Genomic DNA, 9,882 nt, shown 5'->3' with positions numbered 1-9,882 from the left:
TACAAGTGATCAATAAGACCATTCTATGAGGATACACTCTAAAACAACAAGATAGCAGCATTTGAAACATTAAAGTAAACAGTCTATATAAAGAAGTGGTCTTTGTTAGAAGGTGGTCTTTATAAAGAGGTGACCACCAAATTGAAATTACCAAAGTACCGTTCCATTCCACCATTCTATTCCAGTCTGTTCCACCGGCCATTCCAGTCCACCATTCCATTCCACTGAATTCAGACGCCCCTATATGGCAGTGGCATAAATCAAAATCAGTAAAATTTTATAGTTGCCTATTGAATAGCAAGCAGTGAAAAATATGCAGGGAATTTTATAGCTATAACCTTTAAGGCAATGTTCTGTATGGACATGTGATTAGTAAATGATTGTTCACATTTATTAATTATATTCAATGGAGCAAACCTATAGGCTATCATCTCTACATATCACATACAACAGAGAGGAATGTGTAATATGTGCACAAGTGTTACATGTGTACTGCATGTTTTAACCACTGCTACTCATGATCAACCTGTACTGGGAGTACAAGATACATGATGTGCATGAGAGCTATCATGCTGCTGTGTGCTTCCATTGTCAGTTCTTTCCTTGATGTAAATACTAAGACAAGTACCCTCAACTTAAAATCTGGGCTTGCTACCCACCTTTGTTTATTTCTGGATCAGTGCCTGAGCTAACTGGTAAGTACAGTGTATATAGTCTTGTGATTCTGTGAACGCAAAACAATGTTGAAGTTAGGGACCCGCCGATTATGCTCATAATTTTACCTATTATGCTATGCTGCACTGCTCAAAATTTTACTTATTATGCTTAAATATATGCTCAATACTTGCCTATTATGCTCAAATTATGCTCAATTATTTATGCTTCAGTTCCCATGCTCTAGAAATAATTTCCAATTTATGGATAAATAATAAGTGGCTGAAGCACAAACTTACTTGTCAAAATGTATATCACAGAAAAGATCGATATACTCTAATAGAACAGTCAGTTATATGATTGTTCTATTAGAGTTACTGACTGTTCTATTAGAGTATATCGATCTTTTTGTGATGATAAGCAAGAATTCATACTATTACACAAATATTCTACCTATTATGCTAGCATTATGTTCAATGCTTTCAGACACCTATTATGCTCATAATTATGCCAGCATAATCGGCGGGTCCCTAGTTGAAGTCCTTGGGTAAGGTTCCAGATCTTGTGTTACCACTAGATGTGATCATTGCATGATATTAAAGTTAATTTATTAAAGATTTTATGAAGAACATTAGATCATGAAGTTTATAGATGTACATGAGTGGCAATAGATTTAGTTATTCTATAGTCTAGATTTGTATGATGAGATAATAAGATGCATTTGTGGCTCTACGTTGTTTGCGTTCTAACATGGTGATATCTTTTATTAGTTGTGGTTTCCATGCGTAATTGTGGCAGTACAGTAGTTGAGTTCAGACTAGTGCATCGTGTATTTGTTTCTTAGCATTAAATTGATATACAGATAGTTTTAAGTTTGTCTGATGAATCCTAGTACTTGATAAGCTTTTGCAGAGGTGATATTATGATGTGCTGACCAATTGAAATCAGATGAGAAAATTACATCAAGATCTTTATGTTGCAGTAGATTTTTTTGATTGGATTTACATTAATAGTATAAGTTGGATGATCTGTTGTTACCGTAGTGTTTTTTTTAAATAGAAGCAAAGATGAATAAACTTTGATTCATTCAGTGAAGAGTATAGGTCTGGTGGTGCTCAAGTTAGAAACATTAGCATTATCCTCAGTGTACGTAGATCTATGTAATTGAATTTAGGCACTTGGTGTCATCAGCAAATATGAATGGAATGCAGTTTGAATACATTCAAGCAGGTCATTGATAGAGATGACACCTAACACACTCCCTTGAGGAACCCCTAAAGAACATTACATAGGAGTCCCCTATTTTGACACATTGATAGAAGGCTTTAGATGCACAGTAAGCTTCAATCCACTTCTATGCTTTTCAGTTATTCCAATAGACTGTAATTTATTACGTTCATGGGATAATGAATCAAAGTCTTTTTGAATATATACATCAACTTCACACTTAGCTAGATTACTTTCTCTGTAAATGCCAGTAGCTACTGTTTTGTAGTGTTGACCTTCCAGGAAAGAATCCAAATCAATGTTTGACACATGCCTTTATTACTATTGGTCATTCCATACATGTATAACTACATTTTTATCACTATAATGATCGCTTTCTCACATTCACTGTAGCTATTTTATAAGAGCAGGGATACCCTGGTAGCTAGCTAGCTATACATCCATCACACCATACAGACACTATTTGAAGTATTACAAAATATACAATAGTCATGCACAAGAGAATATCATAGCTATCCCCAGATATGATGGTTCAACAGTACTTGGAGCAGGAACTATCGACGAAAAAATATAATGACCAGTATCAGATACAATAGTAGCCAAGCCAATGTGATGAGAATTCCCTGGTAGACTTCTCTGTCTCCTATACCCAAACCTGTATGTAGCTGAATAATGCTCAGTAATAATACCTTAATTATAACTATAGTTTTTAGTTGTAATTAGCCTACAAAAGCAAATTCTTAATTAAAGACACTGTGTATGGTTATAGCTAGTTTTGTTTTCACCTATATAAAGATTGGCCACAGCTTTGAATTCACTGCAAGGTTGACTGGCAAGTGCAGTAACTTACAATCTCAGTCTGAGCAGACAATAGAATAATAACATTGTATGTAAACCAGCATGATAGTTAAAGGATAGTATGCCAAGCCATACAAGTACTAAAGCCACACAAGTGTGACAAGTATTTGACATAGATTTTTGAAAGTTTGGTGAGGGAGGGAGACTTATTATCATTATTCATTATTACATCAATGGCTTTTGAGCCACAAAACTAACTATGAAATAAAGTCAAAAATCTCCTGTAGCTCAGTTGTACATGCACAGTACTGTTTCATACTCTTCTTTAGTTTTCACATACCCTATAGCACTGCGCTATCACTCTATGAAACTACTGGTCCAGAGCAATTGCACATAATGCTTCAAATTTAGCAGCTGAATACAGTGGTGTAGCTTTTCTGCCAGGTATAGATCTGCACAGACCGATTTACAATCTCTACAACTTACTTGAGTGAAAACGACAGTTATCTTGACCAAGAGGGCTTTGACAGGCTTGCAAAAAAAGCCAGAGAAAGAGATATCATCTAGTTTCTGGACATTGGCTGACACATTTCTTGAGCTTGTGACTTTTTGTTTCTTATACTCAGTTAGGCTTCACATAATCTAATAGAATCTTTCATTTTGTGTGTCATTCATTCTTTCAGCATTCTCCAAGGGCTTTGAGGCACATGTCTAGCAGCAGTCCACTATTAGTAAAGTTCACTGCTTTAGAATGCTGAGCTCCAAGTAATCAATTACGGTGCCAGCTATGGACTATTTCCATATATCATGTATTCTGACTTCTATATCATCATTCTGGTTGCAAATGCATCAACTGGCGATGTGGAAGTGTCTACCCCTTTACCTTCAGTGTACATGTACCAACTCTGACCATGTACATGTATTCAACCATGGTACACAGTGCACTTATTATTGCAATCATATTACACTGTACACATTACCTCTCCATTCCTTACAGAGCCAACTGGAACACTGGCAGACTTTAATGGCGTGTGTGGGTATACCCAGGTAGTATATCTGTGCGGTTGTTGGCTAATTCTATCACAGCACGGATGGTAAATTCCGGGATGTTGTGGCAGTAATCTTCGTAGTCATCGATACAGTCGTACAGGTCGAGTAAGTATAACGGACGATCATCACCATCGCACAAAGTAACAACAACAAACAAAGTCAAAGCTGTTCTCACATCCATAACGCGATTTACTCCACTCAAAGAATCTATGCTCGATTTTCTTTTTAACGCGAAACTAGGGGCGCGGCCTGCAGAGTGATATTATACGCCTCAATCGTTTGGTGGCATGCCTCTCAACTGTCACGTCTCCGGTGTGATTCTTACGATTTCAGGTGCAATCTCACGCTGTCACTCCAAAAGTATTGAATCTCACGTTCAGTAGCTATTAGCAGTGCCAGTGGCAGTGCACTCGGCAGTGCACTCGGCAGTGCAGCCGCAGTTTTAAATGCTAGATGATTGCTCCAAATGTGACTGGATTTTGGAAAAACGATCCAAATCGCACATTAGAAGTTCCGAGATAAACGGTTTTAAAGAACTGAAGCCAGCATAACTCTCCAAGGATAGCAAGCACGCGTATGAAATTTACACAAAAGATGCATCAATCTATTACCTTTCAAGCCACTTCCAGTACTTGTAGCTGCTTGTACAGTTTCCCGCCAAATAAGATAGAAAATCTGAGCAGTTGGACGAGCGAAGTAGTATCACGAGTGCTCACAAAGGGGTGGAGGCTGGGGGAGGACCTCAAAATGGAGGCAGACGACGATTGGAGTCCAGACACAAGATTACAGGGCTGTGCTGGCTCCTTAGTGGCTGATATGTAGCAAAATCAACAGAGAACACGTCTGGCCAACATTATAAGGCTGTCCACCAGTAAACCACTGACTCTTGCCAAGCCAGGTCCTTCACAAGGCCTGAAACCGCCATTTGAGCACTCCACACCACCCAGAAAAGACGTGTGTAAAAACCAGCCTCGTGTAGTTTGAGTAGTGCTGAGGGTCAAAACTTGTAGTACGATAGTGTAGCTATCCACTGGTGGTGCTAGTTTGATTTTGCCTGATGTGCGATTTGGATCGGTTCTGTAAAATCTGGTCACAAATGTTCAGTAATGTGAAAAAAAAATATTGTTCATAAAAAGTTCATAATCCAATAGTCACCCTGCGAAAACAGCATGTACCAAGCCCACACATTACAAATAGGCGGATCTCTGGGTTATTAATAGCTAAGGACAAACAAACCGGCAAACAAAAATGGTCCGGCACAGCCTGAGATTGCCAAAAGTTCATAAAAAAATTCGTAGATTATTTCAGGTTCACTGACATGCAAACAAGCCAAAAAGTTCCAAACCTTCATAAAAAGTTCATAGATCATTTCAGGTTCACAAACAAGCCAAAAAGTTCCAAACCTTCATAAAAAGTTCATAGATTATTTCAAGTTCACATGACAAACAAGACAAAAGTTCTTAAATCTATGACTATGAACTTTATTCACAACACGACAACACTGAGTATTATAAGAACCAAAAAGTCTGTAAATCTTTGGACATTTATGTAGTTGTACATGTTTACCAGGAGTCAAATACCAGGAGTCACATGACCATTTTCATGTGACTCCTGGTATTTAAACGAGGAAATGGTGCTGGATCAGAACACTGGATTAAGACACGGCTGGGGACAACAGAGTTAAATGTAAAATAAAAGCAACAGAATGTTTTGACTGCCTGGCACCTACAAGTGTTAGCTATTTTATAAGTTGCATTTTATGCTGGGTCATGTGTCATAAATGATCACTGCAAGACGAAAATAGGGAACAAGCAACTACATGTGGTGGAACATAGTGACATTCCAGTGCCTACAAAGGATAAAAGTGCACTACCAGAATACCATAATTCAGTGGATGCGTCAGTGTGTTCAACCAATTCTAGCATGGGGGATAACAGATGGTGGCAGAATGTACGTATATGTACAGATACAATTAATAGCTGCATAAATGGGTGGATAGATAGAAAGCATAGGTGCACAGCTACACATTAAAGGGCACATTTTATGTACGTTATGCTTGTTCTCTCCATCAGCTAGATTGTACGGGTTGGATGGCAGAACTTTATTGATCTCACTCCTGGCAAAGGCTACAGGTTGAGAACTCTGTGGTGGTTTGGTAGCAGGTTGCTTTTGTATAAGTGCCTTTACCCGTACTGAATCGTATAATCAAATAAGGTATCATGTGAGATAAGTTAGTTACTTACTTTAAGATTGCTTGTAGAGGAAATTTACTCTACGTAGCTACACAACAATAGATTGGGAGGGGACAATGGGCATGGTGGAGAGGAGTGAATACAGGGAGGAGTGGAAACTGGTAGCCATTGGAGGCGATTCAATGAATGCAAACATTATTTCAGCGGTAATTCACAAGGGATAGGATGCCAGCTACATTCATCTCTGGCAAAAAAAAACCTATCAGTAACTGAATAAATTGACTATTATACCAGGGTATTTGATAAGGCAATATGGCGTTCCATTGGCCAGTGTGAACACAAAATGACCCACACAACTCATAGCTTCTGCTCCAATTTTCTCAGCACTAGTTCAGCTTTGTGACTAATACAAATCAAACATAAGCTGATTGGTCCAGTGGTATACTACTGATGGAGCAGTAGATGTCTGGGTTGGGCCAGTTTGCTCAGAGTCGAAATACTTATGAAAACCTCTGATTATAATTAACCAGTATTATAAGTAATTAGTTTGGGCAGTTGGTACATGTTGCCATCTGACCCTCAACACCACCACACTATTTTTGTACATGCACAGCCATTTTAATTCTGTAATCTCGCATCTGGTATTGCATAAAACAATATTAAAAAAATAAAAACTGACTTGAACAATGTTGAATCAAAGACCCTGAAGATGTGCAAATTGGGTTGAGGTGACAGGATGTGGTTGCTGATGTGCAGCTGAGTAAAGTGTTGCATCGGAGTTAGATTTTGCTTGGTAAACAGGTAGATAAAATAAATAATTAAAAAAAACAACTATTCTTAACTATAGGGTGATGACAAATTGCAATGGGTAGTGAACTTAGTTCTCCAAATGATGTGAACTGCTAACTACTTAATTGCTGTTGTGCCAATCACCCAATGTAATCATGATTGCATTGATTGTTCAGTGGTAGCTACGAAGCTAGTAAAGCAATTTTAGAGCAGGCACAACCTGGTACATAACTAGCTACGCAGCACAGACCCTATTTGCAGTATTGAAATACTGGTTAGGTATATGATACAAAAAGGTCATGTCAGTTATAGTATGTTGTTGCTGTTACAGATGCAATGGTTCAACTTCAACAGGACTCAGAGTAGGAACTATTAGTGGAAACTACAATGGCCAGTAGCTATCAGATAGTAGCCAAGCCAATGCAATGAGAATTCCCTGTTAGATATATAGCTGTGTCTTCTGTACCAAAACCTGTAACAAATTAAACATGTATCTATATGCGTGCATGAATAATGCTCAGCAATTACTAGCACAATTTTGATCTAGAATTCATAGTAGGGTGAGTAGTATATCTTTAAAAACACTGTAGTTATATCTACTGTTGTTTTCACCTAAAGATTGGCTGCAGCTTCTAATTCATTGCACAGTTGAGTGCAGTAGTTTTCAATCACAGTCTGAGTAAGAAACAGAATACTAGCTAGCTAAGTATTACTGCATGGTGTCTCAAATGTTTGCATGCAAACCCACATGATGGCTAGAAGGAAAGAAGAATACTGGCAGTATAAATGCTTAAGTGTTTTACTGTGTGGCAGCTAGAGCAGGCAGAGTTAATATTCATTACTAGTTGTGGCTTCTTTTTGACGGTGGAGGTGAACACTATTGAAGGATGTGGCAAGGAAATATCTACCAGTGCAGAATCACTCCAGCAACATTTATCATAATGTGTGTCTTAGCTTTAAACATGTATTGTTAGCGATTTTACACATTGTATGGAATGGTTAAGTAATCGGTACACCATTATTATTATTCTGTGACAAATACAGTCAGTGGACTTAATACCAACACCTGATACATGTATACAGGACATGAGTCAGGGTGTTAATTAACCTAAAGAATTTTGTTTATTGTGTAACTAAGTAGGGCATCTAAGAATTTCACCAGAAATATATATACTGTATCTCTCCTAGCTACTTGGTCTCCTACGTACTAGCTTTGTTATTAATAAACATATCGTATTACCATTTAGCTACATTCTATGGTATCCAGTCATACAAGCCATTGATTTAAATTCATTACACTGCTTGAAGTATCTTAGTTTACTACAGTGGTATATCCCCAGTATATGGAACAGTTAATTGTTTGTTATTTTAGTAGTTTTTCAGTAAACCCGCATTCACTGATGTTTTACTGAGAGTTTAAAACTTAGTAAAATAATTATGTTCCATATACTTAAGTTTACTGACACTTTACTATCAGTATAACTACAGTAAGGCATCTTAACAAATTAGTAAACTAAGAACCTTCAAGCAGTGTTATCTTATATACGTTGTTGCTAACTATACACACAGTTTAGACACTAGCAATTAGGCACCAGCCTATTATGCTGGCATAATCTTGAGCATAATAGGTGCCTGAAAGCATCAAGCATAATGCTAGCATAATAGGCAGAATAATTGTCATACTGTAAGAAAAAATGCATGCCACAGAAAAAGGTTGACTTACAATAATAGAACAGTCGATGCCACTGATATGGCATCAAGTAGTTATCTGACATGACTTATTATAGTTTACAATGTAGCCAAATTCTTAATGCACAACGAGAACTTTTTACATTTAACCAGTTATTCATAAGCCAAAGTTTATCGTTAACCATAGAAAGTAACAAAACATCGGAACTGTGGCAAAAATTTTGAGCATAATAGAGTAGCAATTGAGGGTGAACACAGGAAGCAAAGTCTGTAAAAAGTTGCTTATATATATATAGGCCTATAAGAAATTAACTGTTTAATACTGAACCTACAGAAAAGTGGAACTAATTAGCTGGGTTAGCCATTTCAGCTTTTGTAGTTGTTCAATAACTATACAGAAAGGCTGAGAAAGTCAAGGTTCTAATAAATCATGGTCAGATCAGCAGGTGCACATGGTTATACAATCAACATTCATAATATTCATTGGTTAGCTACAACTACACTTATTAAAAGATGCTGATAACTTGATACAGTGTAATCAAGACACGGCAGCCGATACACATGTGTACCCTCCCTTCATAGCTGTCACAGCATAATTATATATATATATATAAGTGATTGCATGGTATAATATTATGTTGGCCACCCAGTGAAGTATAGTAGTCTCTCCACAGGCCATGCATATCACTTCTAAACAATAAACAGTATCTATGATAACGATACATACAAATTAATATTGTCATGTACTCACCCACATGCAGATAAAGTGCATGTACACTGTAAGTGTAAGTTTAGTAATTGTACCCATTTATTAAGATTCTGATAAACTTGATGATAATATATATAATATAAGCTAGTCAAGACACCATTAATGTATACATATTTCTGGACAACAGCATTGCAGAAATTCAAGAAGCACTCAGAAAGTGTGTACAAATAATACTCTATGATCTGTGGAGCTCTTTACTTTATAACAATTGAAGTGATGGTATTATAATATAGTGAGCATCAGTACTATAGATCAAATACTCTGCAAAACTACTGATGTCACGTGATGTGTAATAGTTTTTAAACATCAAGTTTTCAAGCATTACAAAATTAAAACTTTAATTGTCAGTGTACTGTCTGTATGGAGTCTGTACCCCCTGCAGACCCCTGTATTTCACTCCTACTAGAAACCCCTTCTAAAAATTAAACTGCTCCAAATCAAGCCAAATTTTTTTAGTTGTGGCAAGTTTTTTTTCTCAAAATTGAACACAGCAAAGTTTATGCGATGTACCGATATCAATTGCACCCTTGTGTAGGATAGGAGGATGCAGTTCCTACTCATGTAAGGCTATAATTATTATCACATTATGTAGGAAAATATTCCCAGACTGTTGAATTTTGTAACAAAGATTCCTTATATACATGGCACAAAAAGTGTAGGACATTCTCATGCTGTGTATATGGCACAAAGTATTAGACATTGATATCTTCTTGC

The 9,882-nt window shown here is 37.0% G+C and overlaps 1 protein-coding gene across 1 annotated transcript in view; it reads right to left on the bottom strand.

The window, feature by feature from the left end:
• Positions 1–2,268: 2,268 nt before the first annotated feature.
• LOC136267412 (ABC transporter G family member 20-like) overlaps positions 2,269–9,882 on the bottom strand; it is a 48,386-nt gene continuing 40,772 nt past the window's right edge. Inside the window, exon 23 of the mRNA XM_066062563.1 lies at positions 2,269–2,536. Coding sequence (XP_065918635.1) covers positions 2,436–2,536 — 101 coding nt within the window. The 3' untranslated portion in view covers positions 2,269–2,435. The remainder of the gene's footprint in view (positions 2,537–9,882) is intronic.

This window comes from Dysidea avara, chromosome 9 (genome assembly GCF_963678975.1).
Source record: "Dysidea avara chromosome 9, odDysAvar1.4, whole genome shotgun sequence".
NCBI classification, from domain to species: Eukaryota; Metazoa; Porifera; class Demospongiae; order Dictyoceratida; family Dysideidae; genus Dysidea; species Dysidea avara.
This window is presented reverse-complemented; position numbering and strand designations above follow the sequence as displayed.